Source organism: Sus scrofa, chromosome 6 (assembly GCF_054392235.1).
Source record: "Sus scrofa isolate SSC_HxYL_T2T_F1_AM1 chromosome 6, Sscrofa_HxYL_maternal_Yorkshire_Landrace_v2.0, whole genome shotgun sequence".
In the NCBI taxonomy this organism is placed as follows: Eukaryota; Metazoa; Chordata; class Mammalia; order Artiodactyla; family Suidae; genus Sus; species Sus scrofa.
Genome location: NC_139388.1, coordinates 77,288,300 through 77,313,703, shown reverse-complemented (window position 1 = coordinate 77,313,703; position 25,404 = coordinate 77,288,300). Strand labels below are relative to the sequence as shown.

The 25,404-nt window shown below is 45.9% G+C and overlaps 1 protein-coding gene and 2 pseudogenes across 1 annotated transcript; 2 read left to right on the top strand and 1 right to left on the bottom strand.

Annotated features, from left to right (window-relative positions):
* Window positions 1-821: 821 nt before the first annotated feature.
* LOC100517830 (melanoma antigen preferentially expressed in tumors-like) lies at window positions 822-5,404 on the top strand. The gene is made up of 4 exons (XM_003127616.3): window positions 822-911; window positions 1,917-2,265; window positions 2,698-3,270; window positions 4,526-5,404. Exons 2-4 carry the CDS (start codon window positions 1,970-1,972, stop codon window positions 5,094-5,096), a joined length of 1,440 nt encoding a protein of 479 aa, XP_003127664.3. The 5' UTR covers window positions 822-911; window positions 1,917-1,969; the 3' UTR covers window positions 5,097-5,404.
* A 7,566-nt stretch (window positions 5,405-12,970) lies between these two features.
* Window positions 12,971-15,801, top strand: LOC100737973 (PRAME family member 27 pseudogene; annotated as a pseudogene).
* A 4,594-nt stretch (window positions 15,802-20,395) lies between these two features.
* LOC100737926 (PRAME family member 27 pseudogene) lies at window positions 20,396-23,440 on the bottom strand (annotated as a pseudogene).
* Between the last annotated feature and the right edge of the window lie 1,964 nt (window positions 23,441-25,404).

The window sequence follows — 25,404 nt, the reverse complement described above, 5'->3', positions numbered from 1 at the left end:
GTCTGACATAACACCTAAGTGACAAGTTGATACAGGGATGTATTTTTTTTCCCCCCCTTTGGGAAAAACAACACTGTCTTCAGGAAGCTGTTTAAATTCAAGGACTTTTTTTTTTTTTAATCCTTTCTTAAATCGGAAGGAGCCCTCTTTTTTTTCTCCCTCCTTCTATGGCTGCACCTGTGGCATAGGGAAGATCCCAGGTTAGGGGTCGAATTGGAGCTGCAGCTGCCAGCCTACACCACAGCTCAACATCAATGCCAAATCAAACCCTTAACCCACTGAGCGAGGCCAGGGACTGAACCCATGTCCTCATGGATACTAGTTGGTTTCTGTACAGCAGAGACACAATGGGGACATCTTATTCAGGGACATGTTGATATTTTGATGTGTCCAAAGATCCTCAAACAGTGATGATTTCTTTTTCTTTTTCTTTTCTTTTCTTTTCTTTCTTTTTCCTTTTTTTTTTTTTTTTTTGTTTTTGTTTCCTTTGATCTAAAGTCAGAAACCAATTATCCCTTTACCGGTCACACCCAGGAATATAACTGCCCCTATTGGCAGAATCCAATCAATGTTCCTGGAGTAAATGGACGAATGCAATCCTGATCCTCCTGCCTCCATCATTCTTTCTCTTTCTTGGAGGGATACTTCATTCAACCAAGTGATCTGAGAGGAAAAAAAAAAAAAAAAGGATCCAATCAGAATTAATCTGATCAGCAATCTGGAATCTAATCAGGTGTCCCTTTCTGATTGGATGTTAGCAGATGCAAAGAGGGTTGATATGATTAGAAAGGTCTATAAAACCTCAGGCACCAAAGAAGAAATGCAGAATCTTTTGGCTCTGGAGTCACCGGTTTTGTTCTCCAGTTATCTCCATGGGTCTGAGACCCGAGCACTCTGAAGGCATCGGCATAGTAAGTTCCCAAGCTCAGAAAGGTGCACCCTCTTCTTCCCTGTGGTCAGCTGGTGTTGAATGGTGGCACGTAACTCAGGAGGGGGCGGATTAAATGATTATATCTTTTCAGATGAACCTACACCACAGGTTCATCTGAAAAGGTTTATATTTTGGTATTGTCTGAATCCCATAATATTTTGGTTTGTGCTTTGGCTTTCATCAATTTTCACTGTCCGAACCAAGGAGATATTCTTAATGAAATGTGTCTGTTTTGGATTTTATTTCTAGACATTTAAAATACTTATTTGGTACTTGTCTAGGTAGTTCCTGTCATGGCTCAGAGGTAACAAAAACAACTAGTATCCATAAGGACTCAAGTTTGATCCCTGGCCTTGCTCAGTGGGTTAAGGATCCAGTGTTGCAGAGAGCTGTGGCGTAGGTCCCAGAGGCAGCTGTAGCTCTGATTGGACCCCTAGCCTGGGAATTTCCATCTGCCACAGCTGTGCCCTTAAAAAGAACAAAACTAAGTAAATAAATGAATTAATTAAACAAAAATAAAATACTTATTTGGTGCATAAGTGACACTCCTTTTAGGGCTCTCGCCTTAATCTTTACCAGCCAGGTAACTGCAGTAATTGACAATGTGGGTTGTGCTGATCCACGAAATGGTCCTATTCCCCCAGTTTGGGGCTCTAAGTGATAACCCAAAAGGCTTTTCCAAGGAAAGACTGGGGTCAGCCTTCAGTCCTCTTGGTACCATCTTCCCAGTGGACATGAATTCAGTACAGCAGTGGATGGAACTTAATGGGTTTGTGGTCGCCGTTCTTCCCCATCAGAACTAGTGAGATGCATGTTTTCGATCCAGTAGGGAGTTAGAGCTTGTGTCCACTGAGCCCAGAGTGGAATTGGGGGGGCCGGCAGGGGTAAATAGGGCATTTCCACCCCCGCAAGAGCAGTGACCTTGGCTCTGAATAGGTTCCTCCGAGGGGTGGGGAGACCACGTGCTCATGCTTGGTCTGAAAAGGCCCCCTTGCTCCCTGGCAGTTTCTGCAGGATCCCATTTGGAGCTGAGTGAGGATGAACGTGAGGACCCCGCCGAGGCTCCTGGACCTGGCAGAAAGCAGCCTGCTGAGGAACGAAGCCTTGGCCATCTCTGCTCTGGACTCTCTGCCCAGGGAGCTCTTCCCAGCACTGTTCATGAAGGCCTTCTACAGGAGACGCAGCCAGACCCTGAAGGCCATGGTGCAAGCCTGGCCCTTCATCCGCCTGCCTCTCGGGGGCCTGAAAGACGTGGCTCGTGTTAGGGTCGGGAGGCCCATACAAGCCGTGCTGGAAGGGGTTGATGTTCTGCTGGCCCAGAAGGTTCGCCCCAGGTGAGTCTGATCCAGGGAGCCTGGTAGGGTTCTGGGCATCCAAGAGGAGACAAGGGCACTGAGGGAAGGCGGATGATCAAGGGGTGGGCCAGAGGGATCTGATGATGCCATGAAGAAGCTCAGAGTCGCTGGCTCACTGTGGGAAATAGCTTCTGGACACACAGGGGTGCCTGAGATGAAGGGGACCTGAAAGAACAAGCCCCCCCTCCTCCTCCCAGGAAGGCTTAGAGGTGCCAGCAAGGGAGACCCAGGAAGGGCAGAGGGAGATGGAGGAAAGTGAGGCAAGAGAGAAGGAGAGGGCAAGGCAGCTCCTGACCTCAAGCTGTGCAGTAGCAGCAGCACAGACGGGCAGTAGGCTGTCAAATTCTGAGGCTGTGGCTTCATCCTGTGTGCATTTTAGCGCATCCCCATCAACCTCCTTTTTCCCCACAGAGGCTGCAATCTGCAAGTGCTGGATTTACGGAGCACTGGCCAGAACTTCTGGATCATGTGGTCTGGATCCAGTGATGACGTCTACTCAAGATCACAAATGGCACCAGTGGCTGAGGTCAGGTCAAGGACAAAGCAGCCGGTGGCCCCTTTGGATGTGTTCATAGACCTTTGCCTGAAGAAAAGGACCCTGGATCACTTCACCACCTATCTCCTCAGCTGGGTGGAACGGAGGAAAATTTCCATACACCTGTGCTGTAAGAAGCTGAAGATCTCTGCAATGCCCATGGAAAATATTATGAAGGTCCTGGCTCAGGTGCAGCTGGACTGTATCCAGGAGGTGCAAGTGAACTGCACCTGGCAGCTGTCCACTCTGGCCGCGTTTGCTCCTCTCCTGGGCCAGATGATCAATGTGCAGAGACTCTATCTCTCCCACATCCATAGGTCCGCCCTTGAGGAGAAGGAGCAGCAGCATGTTGTCCAATTTACCTCTCAGTTCCTCAGGCTGCACCACCTCCGGGATCTCTATATGGACTCCCCCGTCTTCCTCAAAGGTCACCTGGACCAGATGCTCAGGTGAGGGTGGCACCACTGGCCGAGTAACAGTGAGCAGAACACTAATATGTCAAATGCACCATCTCCATTGCTGGTCTCTTCTGAGCTGTGCTCTCCCGCAACCACCGAAATCAAGGCAGGCAGACAATCTTGGATAGAGGTTCTGGAGCAGGGCATCATACGAGGAAGGTACAGGTGGTGGGGGGCTGAATCTAGTGAGGGTGTGAGTATTAGATTTTTTTCTTCAGGAAGTGATGTCGTTCAGAGTACTTAGGAAAACAGGGGGCATTGAAGGTGGAAAACCATCAGACAGGAATTTTTCTAAAAGGAGGTGCTGTGCTCACCGTTTTTGTTTACATAACAAGCCTCTGTCGAATTACCCCATCTGTACATGGTTGTTAATGTGCTCCTGGTAAGGTAGTGAATAGGTACGAAATGGATGATGCTGGGATGATGGTCATGGAGCAGGAGGCAACAGGCTATTCAAAAGTGACTAAGTAGGAGTTCTTGTCGGCCGGGCTCAGCGGAAACAAGTCCAACTAGTATGTGTGAGGATGCCGGTCCAATCCCTGGCCTTCCTCAGTGTGTTAAGGACCCGGTGTTGCCGTGAGCTATGGTGTAGGTCACAGGCACAGAGCAGATCTGGCGTTGTCGCAGTTCTAGTGTAGGCCAGTAGCTGTAGCTCCGATTGGACCCCTAGCCTGGGAACTTCCATTACGCCGCAGGTGGGGCCCTAAAAAGCAAAAAATCAAAAGTAGTAAGTGGTTTGCAGAGGATGCAGGGATGGATGTGGGCCCCTGCAGACTGGCCCCTCCAGTTGATGTGGGACCTTGCCCACTTTGATTCTCTGTCCATGTCTCCCACCCGTCTCATCTGGCCTAGACATACAGGTGCCTGGGGCACGAGCATGGGCTGAAAGAAGCCTGAGTTGAAGGATTTTATGCTCTGTCTCCTAATAGGAAAATTTAGTGATGCCCACACTCGATCGAGACTCGGTGTCAGGCTTTCCTCTGTGCATGTTCTTGCCCATTCCCTTCTCTTCATTCATCACTGTAACGAAGCGCAATAGGTTTTACTCTGCTTAGCTACTGAGTAGCGTTTTCAAGATACTGTAAGCTTGACCCAACCACACAGGGACGGTGAAAGGACTCGGCCTAAAATGAGACTAGGAATTCTGGGTGTTGATCTTCATAAGACAGTTCGAAAGACTCGTCTCTTCAAGTTTAGCTCTCTTACCACACTGGTTTCTCAGACCCATTGCTTGTTTTCTCCCCAGGAGCCTGAGGAACCCCTTGGACAACCTCATAATAACTAACTGCCAGCTAACAGAATCAGACTTGACCCATCTGTCCCAGTGGCCACACATCAGCCGGCTCAAAGGCCTGGATCTGAGTGGCATCATGCTGACCCAATTTACTCCTGATCTCCAAGTTCTGCTGGAGGAAGTTGCATCCAACCTCGAGGAACTGAATTTAGAGCAGTGTGGGATCATGGACTCCCAGCTGGAGGCCATCCTGCCTGCCCTGAGCCGCTGCTCCCAGCTCAGGACCATCAGCCTGTGTGGGAACCTCCTCTCCATGGCCATCATGGAGAAGCTGCTGGGTCACACCGCCAGGCTGTCCAGTTTAAAGGAAGAGTTTTATCCTGCCCCTCGGGAGAGTTTCAGCTCCGGTGGAGCCCTCCACCTGGGGAGACTTGCCCAGCTGAAGGCGCAGCTGATTGAGATGATGAGGGGCTTTGGCGGTCCCAGGACCATCTGGCTCAGCTCCAGCCCGTGTCCTCGCTGGGGCAATAAGACGTTCTATCATGAGGAGCCCTTTCTCTACCACTGTTATACACCTGCCTAATCGGTGCCTCCGTCCAAAGCTGTCTTCTGGACACTTGAAAACTGAAATCTACGACATGGGTGCATCGCGAAGGGAACACAGACTCATGGTTTCAGCGACCTGCTCAATGTGAATGGGGAAAGGAGAGGAGGTCTAGCAGGGGTGCAGGATTCTGGGAGTTGATGGGACTTTCAGGCACATGGGTTTATAGGGTCAGCAATGGGAATCTAAATTTCTGGAGAGAAATTTGGGATTGACACACGCATGTGGGAGTTATCTCTGGGTGGAGGTTTGTAAAGAAATGGTCACAAATAAAGAGTCTTTGTGCACATGGACTGGTGTTCTCCTTGATATATTACCCTGTTTTGTCTGCTCACACCTTAGGCACCTCTAGTTACTGATGAATGACAAGATGCACTGAATTGTCTATGATCTGAAACTCTACTCTTCCCATCAGTTCTCTGTTCTGTCTTGGGCATCTTTTACCGTTTTTCTTATTTCTGTGGCTGTTCAGTGAGTGATTGTATACAGTCAGGGGAACATCCTTGGTGGCCAAAGAGACATTTGAAAGAAGACCTTTAAACAAAAGCAGGGCCCTCGCTGCTGACTCAGGCCATGACGCTGAACATGAGCATTGCTTGTGGTTCTCCACCTGGGTCCATTAGTCTCAGTTCCTGGCCTTTGAGTGTTTTGGGCAAGGGTGTCACTACACAAGGAGAACCCCCAGGTCTAGAAGGGGCCACCACACTACAGAAGAGCCAGAGCCTCTTGTCCTCACCAACCCATGGAAGTGGGTAGTGTTTTCTTGAATTGTGATGAGCAAAGACATCCAAATTCCTTTGAAGCAGACTATAAAACAGTACAAGCATGTCACAGGGTTTTAGCATTTCTTTCTTTCATTCTTTCTTTCTTTGTTTCTTTCTTTGTTTCTTTCTTTCTTTCTTTCTCTTTCTTTCTTTCTTTCTTTTTCTTTCTTTCTTCTTTCTTTCTTTCTTTCTTTCTTTCTTTCTTTCTTTCTCTCTCTCTCTCTCTCTCTCTCTCTCTTTCTTTCATCTTTTTAGGGCCACACTCAAGGCATATGGAAGATCCCGGGCCAGGGGTTGAATTGAAGTTGTAGCTGCCAGCCACAACCACAGCCACAGCATTGCCAGATTGGAGATGTATGTGCAACCTATAACAGAGCTCAGAGCAGTGATGGATCCCTAAGCCACTAAGCCAGGCCTGGAATCGAACCCACTTCCTCATGGATACTAGTTGGGTTCATTGCCCCTGAGGCACAACAGGAACTCCCTAGCATTTCCTCACCATGTCAGGAGTTAGAGCCTTTGTGGTGGTAGGTCATGTCATGGAGAGATTGACATCACTCCCATATCATTGGCTATCTCTCCCTATCGGGGAAAACTAGTCTAGCGTATTTTATCATGAACATAGCAGCATGTATATGCATTAGGAATTTTGAGGGGAGTGGCCTTGCACAGTTCCAGAGGATGATGAATTCCAAAGTCCGCCACTTACAAGCGAGAGAACCAGCAAAGTTAGATGTATAGCTCTGACTGAGACTGAGGGTGGAAAACCAGGGGAGCTGATGATGCAACTCCAAATCCAAGGCCAAAAGCCTGAGAACAATGACACCACTGGTGGAAGTTGCACCATCTCAAGTCTCAAGAGCCAGAAGCTCCACTGTTCATGGGCAAGAAGAGAAAGAGGGAGAGTGCATGCAGTCTTCTTCCACTCAGGCCCCCAAGGTATTGGGTGACGCCACCCACACTAGCAAGGGCAGCTCTCCCCACTCAGTGGATGGACTCAAATGCTAACTATCTCTTCCAGAAACACCATCTCAGAAACACTCACAGTCAATGTCACAGGAAGTTCATCATCGCAGCGACCATAGACAAAGGGCACTCGAAGGAAGGCTCCTTGCTGAGGACCCAGAGGCTGGTGCTGCTCAGGCATGGAGTGGATAGTGGGTGTGGGCACCCCAGGCAAGAGGCAGAGCTTCCCCATGCAGTGTGGGTAAGGACGCAACACAGCATATGGGGTTCCTATGGGGTCAACGAGACAATGCAGGGTGAGGGCTTGGCACTGGACCTGGCGTGCATTTCGAGCTCAACACGTGGGCCTTTTCCTTCTTTTCCCCTCGTAGCAGACGTCTCCAGGATTCTTCATTCCTCAGGCTTCTCCTCTTCCTGCAACAGGAAGGAAAGAAGGAAGGACCCGATATTTACCTGAGGTCCCCAATGAATTGTAATATACCGAAGCTGCTTTCACGGTCAGCTCAGGAAGGGCAACTGGAAGGTTTATGAATGATTCCGTTCATCTCTAGTGATAGACCTTCTGAGCTTCAGGACTTCTAGGCCAACAACTGGTAGATCAGACCCAAGCATATAAAGAAGTTCTGTAAAATTCACTGACTTAAAAAAAAAGACGTTTTGTATGCAGGTCTGCAGTGTTCGGCATTCTTAAAAATCTGCACCTCTACTATAGGTATATACAATAGCCAAGATATGGAAACAACCTAAATGTCCATCGACAGAGGAGTGGATCAAGAAGATTCAGTACACATACACAAGGGAATATTACTCAGCCATTAAAAGGAAAGAAATAACGGCACTTGCAGCAACATGGATGGACCTAGAAATTATCATGCTAAGTAAAGTCAGTCAGACAATGAGACACCAACATCAAATGCTGTTACTTACATGTGGAATCTAAAAAAAGGACACAATGAACTTCTTTGCAAAACAGATACTGACTCACAGACTTTGAAAAACTTATGGTTACCAAAGGAGACAGGGTGGTGGGATAAACTGAGGGTTTGGGATGTAAATGCTATAAAATTTGGTTGTGATGATTTCTGTATACCTATAAATGTAATAAAATTCATTTAGTATTAAAAAATCTGCGGCTGTAATGCATACATGCTAATCGATGATGTATAATTGTCCTGTGTTATATAAATATAGAGGGTATTATTCTTTTTTAATTATAAAGTACATAGTTTCTGAATGGCACAGGGTACTATATCAATATGCATAATAAACTGTGCTGGAAAAATATATAAAATAAAATATGTGTGTGTAACTGAATCTTTTTGCTGAACAGCAGGAATTAACACAACATTGTAAATCAACTATATTTCAGTAAAAATTTAAAAATAAAATAAACTTACAAAGAAAATTTAGTACTTTTACAGAATACATGTGGATATTTCCCAAAAAACTGTTGAACTCTGTTTGGAGCCTCAATAGAATAGAGTCTTTAAAACAAATATTAGGAGTTCCCACTGTGGCATAGCGGAAACAAATCCGAGGCATTTGGAGGTTCCCAGGCTAGGGGCCAAATTGGAGCTACAGCTGCCGGCCTACACCACAGCCACAGCAACGCCAGATCCAAGCCGAGTCTGTGAACCACACCACAGCTCACGGCAACATCAGATTCTTAACCCGCTGAGTGGGGCCAGGGATCGAACCTGCAACCTCATGGTTCCTAGTCGGATTAGTCTCCGCTACACCACGACGGGAACTCCACATACAAAATTTTAAGATAAGGACTAGAATTAGGACTGATAGCATTATACCAGGATATATCAGATTTTGGAATCCATACAAATTTTGGAATACCTATATTAATGAAATTCACCCACACAGTGTAATCCAAGAAGATTTAACCTCCGCTTACTTGACAGTTTCCTTGTAAGTTAACATCACTAAATAAACTTAATATCTCTCTTTGGGATGTTTCAGCGGCTGCTGGAAGAACCTTAAAGGTAGCCGGAGGTCAAAAGAATTTTGTTTAGAGTTTGAAGTGGGGAAGGTTTTCAAAGACATCAAAAGGTTTAAAACACGTGGTCAAATACAATCATAGGTCGCTGTGAAACAATATTTACAAATTCAAAGAAAGTGACAACAAAAGATTTTTTGCAAAGACAGATCATTAGACGGCAAAGAAATTCACAATTGTTTTTGTCAAAAGTAGTTCAACAGTCCAAGAAAACTTTCTTCTCTTAACACAGAGAGAAAAATAAAATACAGACCAGCACCTGCCCACCCTCAACAACAATCTTCATTTACCTGATAAAAAGAAATACCGGTACAACCGGACTTTGCATAAAACTCCTCTTTCAGGGCTCCCTTTTTACAAACCTTCTACCACTTTCCGGGTTAGTTTATCCCCTATTTTCTTTCCTCTCCACATACAACGAACTTTAGCACCAAATCACCTTTTTGCCCCTTAACAAAATGCATGTCCATTCTCCAAACCCATTTTTGCTGAAAACACACCTGCTTTCCTTCACTCATAAGTTCGGGGAACATCATTTACTTTCCAGGACTCTTGTCACGTCTCTTGACGAGGGGTTTTTGGTGGTGTTCTGGGGGGCACCCTGTGTTCCAAGCGTAAACCATGCTAGAGAAAAGGCAGCACAGCTGGCCAGTTCACGTACCACTGTGCTGGCTGTTAGGCTTGGGTACGAAATAAGTGATGAACTTATTCTAGTAGGTCTCAAGGTTGAGAGGTTTCCAGAGCGAGAGCCGAACCTCCACCCTCGATCCCAGGTTTGATTAAACCTGCAAAAAAAACAGTGCAGGTTTATCTGCATCCTGAATTTTTCTCCCTTCTGTCTAGTTGAAGGTCACTGTATGTTTCTGACCTCGGGGTTCACATTAAACATTATCCTGGCAAAGAAGACATGTAGATGGTCAACAAGTGCATGAAAAGATGCTCAACATCACTCATCAGGCAGATGCAATTCGAAACCTCAGTGAGACATCACCTCACACCTTTTAGAAGGATTATGAACAAAAAGGCAAGAGATGACAAACCCTAGGGAAGATGGGGAGAAGAGAATTTTATTTCTGTGCCTAATGGCAGCACCTTGATCAGATTCCGTATTGAATTTAGCTAAGTTTGGGGAAATGGATTATCAAGATATAATTGGAAAGGGGCCAGTGGGATCAAGGTTGGGTTCCCAAGGCCCCTGGAAAATGGCTGGGGCTAATGGCCTTTGGGGAAGCATCCTCTGTGGGAAGAGGCTAGAACAAAATATCTCCTGATAGCAGCTGCCAGTACAAGGGCAAGATTAGGTGTGACTGATCAGGGTTATTTCAACCCTCTCTCCAAGTTTTTTTTTTTTTTTAGGGCTGCGCCCGAGGCATATGGCAGTTCCCAGGTTAGGGGTCCAATTGGAGCTACAGTGGCTGGCCTATACCACAGCCACAGCAATGCCAGATCAGAGCGGCATCTGTGACCTACACCATAGCTCACAGCAATGCCTGACCCTTGACCCACTGAGCAAGGCCAGGGATCAAACCTGAGTCATCACGAGTACTAGACAGGTTCGTTACTGCTGAGCCACAATGAGAACTCCAGTTATTCCATTTTAGGAATTTCTTAATTCCATCTAGAAAAAAAGTCTTCTAATCTCCATCTTACCAAATTGGGGGGAAAAAACATATTTTGTGGTTTTATGGAAAGTTTGGGTCCTTCGCAAGGTCCTTTTAAGAATGGTCAGCTCTGCACTGCCCAGCCCCCATCCTTACTCTTCATGGGGATTTCAACCCTGACCTCCTTCAGAGGAGCCATGACTCAAGCCTGGAGGACCCCCCACCCCCCGGGTTGCATTTCCCTTGCTGCCTGAATGGGCTCAGGATCTGCTGTGTCGTCAACAGGACACTGAAGTGGCAACTTGATACAAGGACTCCTCTGTATCCATGTTGGGGGAGAAAGAAAACAGCGTCTTCAGGAAGCTGTTTTAGTTCTGGGAGATTCTGATTATTTTGATCTGATTAAAGATCCCCCAACATAATGCTTTGGTTTTCTTTTCCTTCCTTCCTTCCTTCTTTCTTTTCCATCTCTTGTCAGGAAGAAAAAAAAGCCGTCCCGTCTCACCCCCAGGGCAGAACTGTTCATATTAGGAAAACTTCATAATGTTCAGGAGTGAATCCAGGAATGACTCCTTGCCCCGCCCCCGCCATTCCTTCTCTTTCTTGAATGATTGTCTGATTCAATCAACTCATATGAAGAAAGACAAATATCCAATTCGAATTAACCTGGTGGACGGTCTAGACTCTAATTAGGTATAGTTTTCTGATTGGAAGATAGCAGTCGGAAAGGCAGATGATATGATTAGAAAGGTGTACAAAAGCCTCAGGGACCAAAGAAGAGATGCAGAAGTTTCTCGCTCTGGAGTCGCTGCCTGGTTCTCCACCGGACCTGAGGTCTGAACACCCTGCCAACCACGCCAGAGTGGGTAAGTTAGTCTCAGTTAAGGACCCCTTGATCTTACCAGTGGTCCGCTGGTCTCGAAAGAGCATGCAGCTAGGGATGGCAGGGAGATTTTTCATTTTCCTTCCTTTTCAGATGAATGGGTTTAAGGTGTTTATTTTGTCCTAATCCCAAGCATTTTGATCTGCACTTATTTTTTTGATTTTCACATTGATTTTTATCATAAATTGATTTTCATCTAAATATCTTAACCAACTAGATATACTTCTTAATGAAAAACATCTGTTTGGAATTTTCATTCTTTTTATTTATTTATTTCTTTTTCTTTTTCTTTTCCTTTTTCTTTTTTTCTTTTTCTTTTTTTTTTTTTTTTTTTTTTTAGGGAGCACTCACAGCATAGGGAAGTTCCCAGGTTAGGGATCGAATAGGAGCTACAGTGGCTGGCCTACGCCACAGCGACAGCAATGCCAGATCCGAGCCACGTCTGTGACCTACACCACAGCTCACAGCAACGCCAAATTCTTAACCCACTGATTGAGGCCAGGGGTCGAACTTGAGTCCTCATGGATCCTAGTTGGGATTGTTACCACTGAGCCAGGATGAGAACTCCTGGCATTTTATTTCATGACATTTAAAATATTTCCTTTGTGCACAAATGGCATTCGTTTTGGAGGTATCTCCTTTATCTTTACCAGCCCGGTTAACTGTGGGAACTGATGATGGACGTGTGTTGGGTCACAGGATATTCCTCTAACCATAGTTTTAGGGACTAAGGTTTTGTTTTGTTTTGTTTGTCTTCTTAGGGCTGTACCTGTGGCATATGGAATTTCCCAGGCTAGGGAGTGAATTGGCGTTGTAGCCCCTGGCCTATGCCATTGCCACAGCCAAGCCAGATCAGGGCCAAGTCTGTGATCTACAACACAGCTCATGGCAACACCAGATCCTTAACCCCACTGAGTGAGGCCAGGGATCCAACCCACGTCCTCCTGGATACCAGTCAGGTTAGTTACTACTGATCCACGACCCAATCTCCTAGGGCATTAAGTTATGATCTGAGGGTTTCAACCAAAAAAAAAAAAAAAAAAAAAAAGAGAGAGAGAGAGAAACAGAAAGGAGAAGTTCCCGTCATGGCCCAGCAGTTAACAAGGAACCATGAGGTTGAGGGTTCAATCCCTGGCCTTGCTCAGTTCGTTAAAGATCCAGTGTTGTGGTGAGCTGTGGTGTAGTTCGCAGATGCGGCTCGGATCTCTCATTGCTGTGGTTGTGGCGTAGGCCAGTGGCTACAGCTCCAATTAGACTCCCAGCCTGGGAACCTCCATATGCCATGGGTGCGGCCCTGGAAAATAAAAAAAAAAAAAAAAAAAGAAGAGAGAGAGGTTCAGATCAGCTTTCAGGCTCATGGTTCTCACTTCCCTGCAGGACATAATTAAGCAAAGAGGAAGGAAGCGAAGAGGCTAGTCTATCCATCCTTTGTGGTACCAGAAGGGACAGAGATATGACTTTGTGTCCACCGAGCCAAGAATGGAATTTGGGTAAACGGAGGTTCTTCTACCACTTCCAGAGCAGTGACTTAGCCACTTGGTTGGTGCCCCTGAAGGGTGGGGATCCAGACTGAGATGTGTTCATGCTTGGTCTGACAAGTATGCCTTTTTCCCTGTGAATATTCACAGGATTCCTTTTGGAGCAGAATCAGGATGAGTGTCTGGAATCCACCCAGGCTCCTGGACCTGGCAGGAAAGATCTTGCTGAGGGATGAGGCCTCGGCCATCACTGCTCTCGAGTATCTGCCGGCCGAGCTCTTCCCCCCACTGTTCATTTTGGCCTTCTATGGTGCAAGCGTGGCCCTTTGTCCGCCTGCCTCTGAGGGGTCTGATGCAGATGCCTCACTGGGAGACTGTACAAGCAGTGCTGGATGGGCTTGATGTTCTGTTTGCCCAGAAAGTTCACCCCGGGTGAGTCTTATTCAGGTAGCCTGGTAGGGTCCTGAGCATCCTTAAAGAGACAGCTAGTGTCATAAGAGTGGATGACCAAGGACGGACCAGAGACTTCTGCTGATGCCAATGAAGAAGCTCAAGGACCTCGGCCATTGAGGAGTTCACCTTGGGAAATCCCTTCTGGAAGTGTATGGGTGCCTAAGGTGTAGGGGAGCATGAAAGAATACGACCTCCTTCTAGTGATGCTTAAAAGCACTAGATGTTTAGAAGCAGGAAGGATAGAAGGAGGAAAGGAGATGGAGGAAGGTGAGGTAGAGAGGGAAGAAGAGGGCAAGGCAGCAGGTGATGTCAGGAATGTGAAGTAAAATGTGGTCTAAATTCTAAGACCGGTTTCCTTCCATGTGGCTCCTAAACCATCCTAGCTAATCTGCTGTTTCACCACAGGAGATGCAGACTGCAGGTGTTGGATTTAAGGAATACTGGCCAGAACTTCTGGAGGATGTGGGCTGGATTCAATGCTCACGTCTACTCAAGCTCATCAATGGCACCAGTGGACAGTTCAAGGACAAAGCATCCCTTGGCTCTATTGGATGTGTTTCTAGAACTTTGCCTCAAGGAAAGGACCCTGGATCAATTCCTCATCTACCTCATAAGGTGGATGGAGAAGAGAAACAGTTATGTACACCTGTGCTGTAAGAGGCTGAAGATTATTTCAATGCCCATGGAAAATATTAAGAAGGTTCTGAATATGGTGGAGCTGGACTGTCTCCAGGAGGTGGAAGTGAGTTGCACCTGGCGGCTGTCCACCCTGCCATGTTTGCTCCTCTCCTGGGCCAGATGACTAATTTGCAGAGACTCGTTCTCTCCCATGTCCATGTGTCTACCTGTGAGGAGCGGGAGCAGCACGTCCTCCAATTTACCTCTCAGTTCCTCAGGCTGCACCACCTCCAGGATCTCTATATGGAATCTCCTTTCTTCCTCAAAGGCTGCCTGGACCAGATGCTCAGGTAAGAAGCCACCACTGGCCAACTAACGGTGAACACAAGAGAAGGTCAGATGCACTGGCTCTTTGCTGCTCAATCCTGAAGTGGGGTATCACATCACCACACACATCAAGATAGGGGCCCATCTGGCTCTGGAAAGGGACACCATACTAGGAAGGTATTCAGATCTAGTGATGGATGTTTTGTGATTTCTTCCTCCAGAAGAGTTATCTATCTATATTCAGATGACAGAGTAAAATATGTAAATGAAGAGGGTGTTGAGGAGGGGAAGTGACCTCCGACCTGAACATTTCTAAAGTGAAACTCTGTGCTCACTAGTTTACTGACCATAATGAGCCTGTCTCAAATTCCCAGTTTGTAAAATGTCAGATAAGGTGCAGATAAAGTAATTAATATTGGAAGATACATGATTCTGGAGATGTTAGCAGTGGAGCAGGAGCCAAAAGCTGACTAAAAAGTGGTAGATGGTTGGCAGATGATTCAGGGATATAATAGCCCCTGCAGAACTGCAACCCCAGGTGACGATGTGGAATCTTGTCCAGGTTGTTCTCCTAGCATGTCTCCCAGGACCCTCACCTGCCCTAAGATACAGGTACCTGGGGGCCGAGCATGGACTGAAGGAACCTGAGTTGAAAGCATTTTTTGTCTTGTCTCCCAATATTAAAATTCAGTGATGTCCACACTTGAATGAGACTCTGTGTCAGGCTCTCTTCCGAGCATGTTCCAGTGCATGCTATTATCTTCATTCCTCCTCAAACTGAAGTAGAGTTTGTTGTACTCTGCTTGACCAGTGAAGAAGGAGAGCTTTCTAGATTCTGTGAACTTGATCCAATCACACAGAGAAGGTGAAAAGTCTCAGGAAAAAATGAAACTGGGCATTCTGAGTATTGATCATTATCAGATGGTCAAAGTGACTTTGGCCTTCGGTTTGTCTTTCAGCTGTAGGTCACTTGTCACTCTAGTTTTTAAGACCTAATTGCTTATCTTCTCCACAGGTGTCTGAAGACCCCTTTGGACAACCTCATAATAACTCACTGCCTGCTAATTGAATCAGACCTGACCCATCTCTCTGAGTGCTTGAACATCAGTCAGCTAAAAGGCCTGGATCTGAGTGGCATCAAGCTGACCAACTTTAATCCTCAGCTTCTCCAAGTTCTGCTGGAGAAAGTTGTAGCCACCCTGCAGGAACTGGACTTAGATGAGTGTGGGATCATGGACTCCCATCTGGAGGCCATCCTGCCTGCCCTGAGCCACTGTTTCCAGCTCAGCTCCTTCAGCGTGTGTGGGAACCTTCTTTCCATGGTCATCACGGAGAAGTTGCTGCAATACACAGCAGAGCTGCCCCATTTAGGTCAAGAGCTATATCCTGCCCCACAGGAGTGTTACGGTGCTCAGGGAGCTTTCTGCCGAAGGAGACTTACCCAGCTTCAGGCAGAGCTGTTGGAGATTATGAGAGACCTAGGACAGCCCAGGACCATCTGGATTAGTTCCAGCCCCTGTCCTTATGGTGGGGATAACATATTCTACCATCCAGAGCCCCTGTTCCACTGTAACCCCTCTGCCTAGGTGGCTGCTTCTCTCAATAGCTTTCTTCTGGGCCCTTAGAATCTGACATCTAGGACACAGGTCCATCACGAAGGGAAAACAGGCCCATGGTTTCAGACATCGGCTCAATGCGAATGAGAAAAGGAGAGGTGATCCAGCAGCAGTGAGGGATTGCAGAGGAAATCCTGACTCTGGGAGTTGATGGGACTTTCAGGAACATGTGTTTATGGAGTTAAAAATATGAATCTAAATTTCTGGAGAGTAATCTGGATTTGAGACACACATGTTGGTCTTATCTGTGGCTGGATGGTTGTAAAGAAATGATCAGAAATAAAGACAACTCCCAATGTACCCCAACTGCTGCCCTCCATGATATATTAGTCTGCTTTCTCAATTTAAACCTCAGCAATCTCTTGTTTATGATGAAAAGGCACAAAGGGGAAGCTGAGTTATCTATGATCTGAAACCCTACTATTCCTGCCAGTTGTTTATTCTGTCTGGGGTGTCTCTTACCTCCTTACTTATTTCTGTGGCTGCTCAGTGGGTTAAGACCTACAAAGAGAAATATACTCAGTGACCAACAAACCATTGGAAAGTAGAGCTCTTGGCAGGGTCCTCAGTGCAGACTCAGACCATGACCCTCAACATGGGCTTTCCTCATGGTTCTCATGGTGGCTCCATTGGTCTCAGTTCTTGGACCTTGTGTGCACTGGGAGAGGGTTTCACTGCATAAGACAAGGCCTCTCGTATTGGAAGGGGTTGTCCACACTCCAAAGAAACCTCGGATTCTGGTCCTCACCAACCCACGACTGTCATGAATGGGTAATTGTCCATCCTGAAGTAATCCAGTTGTGGCCATTAAAGATGTACAAATTCCTTTTGGCAAAATGCTAAAATCATACAGGCATGGAACACGTTTTTAGTATTTTTCTCATGGGTTAAAAGTTATATCATTTGGGAGGACTAGTACATGTCAGTTAGGGATTGACTTTATTCCCATAATACCTCCTGACTCTCCTCATCACGGGAAATTAATGTAGAATGTTTTGACATTCGCATATCAGGATGTATAACAAAACACCTGCTAGGTACCTCATACAACTCAGTCTTCCCACCCTCTCCTCAATTTCATATCTTGGGATTCAACCAACTTCAGATGCTGTAGTGCTCTATTTACTACCAGAAAATGGCTGTGTGTAAGTGAACCCAAGCCCTTCAAACCCATGTTCCTGGTGTCACTTGAATATCTAGGTGTATATTGGGTGGGATTTATTATGGGAATGGGTGTGCACAGTTACAGAGGCTAAGAAGTCCCACAAACCACTGTCTGTAAGCTAGAGAAACAGTGAAGCTGGTGGTGTAATTCAAACCAAGGTTTAATGCTAAAAATCAGTGGGACTGACAGTTTTACACTAAGTCTGAGGCCAAAGGCCTGAGAACCAAAGGACCCATGATATTAGTTCAGAGTAGGAAAGCTCTAGTGCCACAAGTTTCAGTGTTCGTGGGCAAGAAGAGAAAGAAGGTAAATGTAGGATTTCTTTTTCCATTTAGGCCCCCAAAGGATCTTCCCTCAGTCTGTGGATTAAAATGCTAGCCTCGGAGTTCCCGTCGTGGCTCAGTGGTTAACGAATCCGACTAAGAACCATGAGGTTGCGGGTTCGGTCCCTGCCCTTGCTCAGTGGGTTAACGATCCGGCGTGCCGTGAGCTGTGATGTAGGTTGCAGATGCGGCTCGGATCCCGAGTTGCTGTGGCTCTGGTGTAGGCCAGTGGCTACAGCTCCGATTGGACTCCTGGCCTGGGAACCTCCATATGCCACGGAAGCGGCCCAAAGAAATAGCAAAAAGACAAAACAAATAAATATCCTGTGAACAGTGGGGAGCAGAGAAAGCTGATCTGCCAAGAAACAAGGGGTTTTCCTGCAGAGAGAAGAGACTGCACTGTAAGAGGGAAAGACTGAAAAACAGACTGACTAAAGAGGACTTAAAAAGAGAAGTAGTCAGAGAAAGAGTTTGATAAGTAGAACATATAGAGCAAGCAAGACTGAGTTCTATGAGAATGATGAAATAAAATTCCGATTTAAAAAATAAATAAATAAAAAATAAAATAAAATGCTAGTCTCTTCAAAAAACATCCTCCCAGGCACACCCCATATTGTTTTACTGGTTATCTGGGCATCCCTTCACCCAGCTGACTCATAAAATTAACCATCACAGTGGCTCTAAATAAAAGGTACCCACATGAAGTCTCCCTGTTAAGGAATCCGAGGCTAGTGTTGTGGGCTCAGGAGAGGAATGAGCATATAAGGGTGAAAGGACTTTAGGCAATAGCCTCCTTTTCTCATAAAATGAAGATAATAATGCATAATCATGTTATGGGATCTTAGCAGGATTCAATGTGATGTTGCTTATTGATGGCTTGGCAACAGACCTGGCATAGAGTAAGAGCTTAGCAATGGGGTTTTTTCCTTCTTTTATTATCTCTATCCCTCCAGTTTATCATCTATTCCTTACAACACCAAGGAGAGCAGAATCCAGGATGTGGAATGGGACCCAGCTTATAGCCTGTAGCCACCAATGAATCCTGATTCACCCAGGGTGCTTTAGCCAGTTCAGAGAAGGGGATGGGAAGGGCATAGAAAGAGAGTGGATTCATCTCTACTGATTATTTCATAAACATTCTGAGACTCAGACTTGCGGGCACCTGCTAGTAGATTAGACCAGAGGCTATAAATTAGTTTTGCAAGTAGGACTATATAGTTTAGTATTTTTCAAAAAGTCTGCTGTTATGTAAAGGACAGTTGAGTAAATAATGCACTGTGATTTATACAAATGATAAAGATATTAAAATTTTAATTATAAAGATAATTTAGTACTTTTGAAGATTTTTTTTTTTTTTTTTTTGTCTTTTAGGACTGCGCCCAAGGCATATGGAGGTTCCCAGGCTAGGGATTGAATCGGCGCTGTGGCCGCTAGCCTACGCCAGAGCCACAGCAACACGGGATCTGAGCTGAGTCTGCGACCTATACCACAGCTCACAGCAACACCAGATATTTAACCCCCTGGGCGAGGCCAGAGATCAAACCCACATACTAATGGATGCTAGTCAGGTTCATTAACCGCTGAGCTGTATAGATACAGCTGAATCTTGAACAACTCATGACGGAACTGTTCAGGTTCCCTTAAAGGCAGATTTTTAAAATATTAGATATAGTTCTACACCATCAATAGTTGATTGCATCCATGGATGTGAAACTGAGGACCGGGAGGGATCACTGTGAGATATATGTTTTGTAATAGGTATTTTGTTATATATCCTGAAATGGAAGTCAAAACATGCCATACTAGCCTTCCCTGATAGGAAGATAGGAGGTATAATGGGATTAATATCAATCTCTTAATGGCAACATCTAGCATCCCCAAAAGATGCAATTATTAAAACATATACAAAAGTGCTAAAAGCAGTGTACATGCCTGGGAGATTTTAGTATTTTGCTAAAATGAATTTGGATGTCTTTACTGGCCACAACCAGAGTAATAGAAAAAGGACCACTACCCACCCATGACAGGCATGCATGGGTGAAGACCTGAGTCTGCAGCTAATCTGCAGTGTAGACAACGTCATCTTGAACTGGGGGTCTCGTCTTGTGCCTTGGAATCCTTTCTCAGCACACACAAAGCCAGAAACTGTGACTAATGGACCCACCATGAGAACCATAAGGAATGCTTGTGTACAGGGTCATGGCCTGAGTCAGCACTGAGGGCCCTGCCAAGATCTCTTCATTCCAGTGGTTCACTGAACACAGAGTAAGTTCTACTTTATGGGTATTAATCCACTGGACAGCCACAAGAACGAGTAAAGGGGGGAAGACACCACCTGGAAAGAAAAAAGAACTGATGGCAATGGTAGTATTTCAGATCATAGACAGCTCGGTGCCTTTTTTTTTTTTTTTTGGTGTCTCAACAGTAGCCGGGAGTTCCCATCATGGCATAGTGGTTAATGAATCCAACTAGGAACCATGAGGTTGCAGGTTCGATCCCTGGCCTCGCTCAGTGGGTTAAGGATCCGGCGTTGCCATGAGCTGTGGTGTAGATTGCAGATGCAGGTCGGATCCCTCGTTGCTGTGGCTCTGGTGTAGGCTGGCAGCTACAGCTCTGATTATACCCCTAGCCTGGGAATCTCCATATACCAGCAGGAGCAGCCCTAGAAAAGGCCAAAAAAAAAGGAAAAAAAAAAAAGTAGCTGGGGATTCCTGAGGTATAAACTGAGAAAACAAATTAGATCATGGAAGGCAGAAGTCTTTTTACACTGAGGGTCTCTTTATTCCTGACTATGTTTTTTATAACCATCCACAGAGGGATAATTCCAACATGTGTGTCTCAAGTCCATACCGCCCCCCAATGTAATTTAGGTTCATCTTGGTGATTCTAGAGGACACATGTTCCCCAAAGTAACATCAATGCCCCAAGTGAACATTTCCTCCTGCAATTCCGCACCCCCTCTGGATCACCTTAAGTTTTCCCATTCACACTGAGAAGATGTCTGAAACAATGGGTCACTGTGCCCTCAAGATGCAACTGGGCTTTTAGTGCCCAAGTTCCCAGAAGAAAGCTTTTGTTAGAGACGAGGCGGGCGTTTATTACAGTGGTATGTAACAAGCTCCATGTGATAGAATGTATCATCACCACAGTGAAGACAGGGGCTGGAGCTAAGCCAGATGATCCTGGGTCGTCCTAAAGTTCTCATAATCTCAATCAACTCAGCCTTAAGCTTAGCAAGTCTTCCCACGTGGAGAGTTCCCTGAGAGCCATAACTCTCCTGAGGGGCAGGATAAAACTCTTCAGCTAAGCTGGGCAGCCCATCAGTATGGCACAGCAGCTTCTCAATGATGGCCATAGAGAGAGGGTTCCCACGAATACTGAAGGAGCTGAGCTGGGAGCAGTGGCTCAGGGCAGGCAGGATGGCTTCCAGTTGGGAGTCCATGATCCCACACTCATCTAAGCCAAGCTCCTGGATGGTGGCTGCAACATTCTCCAGCAGATCTTTGAGGAGCTTGGGATTAAAGTTGGTCAGCTTGATGCCACTCAGATCCAGACTCTTTAGCTGACTGATGTTGGGGCACTGGGACAGATATGTCAAGTCTGACTCCATAAGCAGGAAGTGAGTTATTGAGAGGGTGTCCAAGGGGGTCTTCAGGCACCTAGGGAGAAATCAAAGAATTACTTCTGGGAAAGTGGGGTGGCAGGTGACCTCAAGTTGGGAAAGAAGTGATTTTCCCAAGACCAAGGTCATTCTGACCCTGTGATGAAGATCAATACTCAGGATACTCAGTCTCACTTTAGCCTGAGTCTTTTCACCTGCATTGTGTGACTGGGTCAAGTTTACCAAGTCTAGAAAGCTCTCTTTCCTCATCTGTCAAGCAGGGTACAACATACTCCACTTCCTAATGGGGATAAATGAAAATAATGGAATATCTGGAACATGTTCAGAGGAGAGTCTGACCCCTGTGGACATCATGGGTGGACATCACTGAATTTTCACATAGGAAAGAAATCAAGGCAAAAAATGCTCTCAGCCCAGGCTTTCTTCAGCTCATTGCTTGGGCCCAACGTTTTGTCAACTCTGGGTCAGATAAGGAACCTGGATAACATGAATAATTAACCAGCCTGGGCAAGATCCCACAAGATCCTGGCTAAGGTCACCAGTCTGCAGGGGTTGACTTACATCCCTGCATCATCTGCAAACCACCCATCACTTTTTAGTATCCTTGGGTTCCAGCTCTCTTACCATCATTTCCAGAATCATGCATTTCCCACGTATTAATTACCTTATCTGTAGCAGAAAACAATATTTAATGGACAGGAATTTTGAGACAGACTGATTGTCACAAAGGCAGTGAGCACAGAGCTCCTCTTTAGAAATACTCGGGTCTGAGGTGGTTTCCCCTCGTCAATGCCCTCTTTTCTCACTTAGTTTTAGTCACCTGAATGAACACAGGCATCTCGAAGAAGAAACAGAAGAAACGGACAAACCCTCCCTCAGGACATATGAATCCCCCGATCTATAGCTTCCTAGCATGAGTCTCTCTATCCCACTTTGTCTCTCTAATTTGATTTGTGCAGTTATGTGATACCACACATCAGGTCAGAGCAGCAAAGGAAAGAGTTCATCTGACATTCTAGTGTTGTGTTCATTGTAAAGGGGCCAGTGGTGCCATCCTCACCTGAGCATCTGGTCCAGGCGACCTTGGAGGAAGGAGGGAGTTTCCAGGTAGAGATCCCGGAGGTGGTGCAGCCTGAGGAACTGAGAGGTAAATTGGTCCATCTGCTGCTGCTGCTCCTCCTGCTCCTCCGAGGGAGACACGTGAAGAGGGGAGAAGAGGAGCCTCTGCACATTGCTCATCTGACCCAGGAAAGGAGCAAACTTGGCGAGGGTGGCCAGCTGCCACGTGCAGTTCACTTGCACCTCCTGGAGACAGTCCAGTGGCATCATACTCAGAAACTGCACAGTGCTTTCTATGGGCATTGACTCAATCTTCAGCTTCTTACAGCACAGGTGTATTGAATCTTTTCTTCTCGCCACCCACAGGAGGAGGTAGAGGAGGCATTCATCCATGGCTGCTTCACTGAGGCAAAGCTCTATGAACACTTCCAAGGGAGCCATGGCATGTTCTTTCCTTGAACTGTCCTCAGTCACTGGTGCCATCAGGGAGCCTGAGGACACGTGGTCCTTGTCTCCTGACCACATGCTCCAGAAGTACTGTCCAGTATTCCTCAAATCCAGCACCCGCAGTTTGCACCTCCTATGGGGAGAGAGCAGATCAGTTGGGATGCTTTAAGATCCACATTGAACATGGAATGAAAACAGCTTTGAGATCCACATTGAACACAGAATGAAAGCACAGTCTCAGAATTTAGGCAACACTCAGACTGCCCACCTGTGCCTTTATGTCACATGCCCGACATGGTCACATTCCTGACATCGGGTACTCCCTTGCCCTCTTCTTCTCTCTCTGCCTTGCTTACCTCCAGCTCCATTTCCCCTTCCAGCCTTCCTGTTCTCCACTTCTAGTGCCTTTAAACATTCCCGGGAGGACATGCGGGCATGTTCTTTCAGGTTCCCCTACATCTTAGGCATTCCTACACTTCTGTGTGTGTCTTCTTTCTTTCTTTTTTTTTTGGGGGGGGGGGCTGCACCTGAGGCATGTGAAAGTTCCCAGGCTAGCTGCCTGTCTATGCCACAACACCACCAACTGTCTCTTCAGGGACTCTCGGGACCCTACTAGGCTACCTGAATCAGACTCACCTGGGGTGAACCTTCTGGGCAAGCAAGGCATTAAGCCCATCCAGCACTGCTTTTAAAGTTCCCATGTGAGGCACATTCATCAGGCCCCCCAGTGGCAGGCGGACAAAGGGCCAGGCTTGCACCATGGCTGTCAGTGTCTCCCTGTGTCTTCCATAGAAGGCCTCCATGAACAGTGGTGGGAAGAGCTCCGTGGGTAGAAACTCCAGTGCAGCGATGGCTGAGGCCTCATCTCTCAGCAGATTCATTCCAGCCAGTTCCAGGAGTCTGAGTGGGGTCTGGACATTCATCCTGACTCTCTCGCTAAGGGAATCCTGTGGAAACTACCTGGGAATAAGGCATCTTTCTCAGGCCAAGCATTGAGCATACCTTAGTCTGCCTCCCCCCCCCCCATTCAGAGGAACCAAATCAGGACCAAGGTCATGGAGAGTAGAAGAGCATCCTCATTTTGCTCCAATTAAATTCGGAGCTCAGTGGGTACAAAGCCATAACTTTGCTTCTTCTGGCACCAGAACAGGCATCTCACATGTACCAAGGAAGAAGAACAGCAACCACTAGGCTCTTCATTTCCTTTCACTGTTTTGCCAAATCATATCCCACTGGGAAGGGGATGCCAAGAAGCCTGAAAGCTGACCCCATCTTTCCTGGGGGAAATCTTTCAATCCATTATTTAGGGCCATAACTATGGGAGTTGGAATGTCATGTAGACCAACAAACCCTGCATCCTCACTTACCATAGGTAACCTGATAAAGAAGATACCTCAAATGAAGGCCATATATGCACAAAGGAAATATTTTAAATTTCTAGAAATGAAATTCCAGGAGTTCCCATGTGGCACTGTGGAGATGAATCAAACTAATAACAATGAAGTTGCAGGTTTGATCTCTGGCTTTGGTCAGTGGTAATGGGATCCAGTGTTGCCGTGAGCTGTGGTGTAGGTCACAGACATGGCTCAGATCCTACATTGCTGTGGCTGTGGCTGTGGCTGTGATCTGTAGCTTTTATCAACCCCTAGTCTGGAAACCTCCATATGCCACGTGTGTGGTCCTAAAGGCAAAAAAAAAAAAAAAAAAAAAAGGGAGAGAGAGAGAGAGAAAAGAAACAAAATTCCAAACAGGGAGATTATTTTCATTAAAAAGAATATGTGATTGATTAAGACATTTAACAATGAAGTAAGCGAGTACACAAATCAATATGTTGGGGCTTAAGGCAAAACTAAATTTATAGGCAAAACCAAAGCCTTAAATCTGTTTATCTGAAAAGAAAGACTCTTGCTTCCATCTTGAGTTGAATGCCACCATTCAAGACCCACCCATGGGTAAGATGAGGGTGTCCTTAACTGAAGCCAATAATTTACCAGTTCTGATGAGGTGCGCAGGGTGCTCAGACCTCAGATCTGGTGGAGAGCCCAGGCAGTGACTCCAGAGGGAGAAGTTTCTGAATCTCTTCCTTGGTGCCTGAGGGTTTTATAGACTTTTCTAAACACTTCTTCTCCCTTTCCAACTACTAATGTCCAATCAGAAAGTGATACCTGATTAGATCCTCGACTATCCTGGGGGGGGGGGGGGGTTAATCCTGATTGGATTTTTGTCTTCAGATGAATTGACTGAATCAGAAAGAATAGGGAGAAAGGAGGGCATCAAGGCATTGTCCACTGAAGCTCTCCACAAACCTTCATTCAGTTTCACTAATAGTTGTAGCCCTGGGTATTAGATAGGGAAGGGTTTAATCTGTTCCTGTGGTTAGAAATAAAAACAAAAACATAATACCCAAGGCAATCTACAGATTCAGTGAAATCCCTATCAAATTACCAGGGGTATTCTTCACAGAACTAGAACAGTATATTTTAAAATTTGCATGGAAACACAAGAGACCCCAAATAGCAAAAGCAATATCGAAAAAGAAAAACAGAAATGGAGGCATCAAGCTCCCTGACCTCAGACAAAACTGCAAAGCTACAGTTATCAAAACAATATGGTACTGGCACAAAAACAGAAATATGTATCAATGGAACAGGATAGAAAGCCCAGAAATAAACCCAAGCACCTATGGTCGACTAATCTATGACAAAGGAGGCAAGAACATACAGTAGAAAAAAAGTCTCTTCAGTAACTGGTGCTGGGAAAACTGGACAGCTACTTGTCAAAGAATATTAAAAGTCTTTAACATCATACACAAAAATAAACCCTAAATGGGTTAAAGACCTAAATATAAGGCCAGATACTATACAATTCCTTGAGGAAAACATAGACAGAATGCTCTTTGACATAAATCACTGTAGCATCTTTTTTGATTCACTCCCTAGAATAATGACAATAAAGAC

Coding starts and splice junctions, on each gene's coding strand:
- LOC100517830 (XM_003127616.3), top strand. CDS start 1,970: ATGAACGTGAGGACCCCGCCGAGGCTCCTGGACCTGGCAGAAAGCAGC. Junction 2,266..2,697: donor GCCCAGAAGGTTCGCCCCAG/GTGAGTCTGATC, acceptor TTTTCCCCACAG/AGGCTGCAATCTGCAAGTGC. Junction 3,271..4,525: donor CACCTGGACCAGATGCTCAG/GTGAGGGTGGCA, acceptor TTTTCTCCCCAG/GAGCCTGAGGAACCCCTTGG.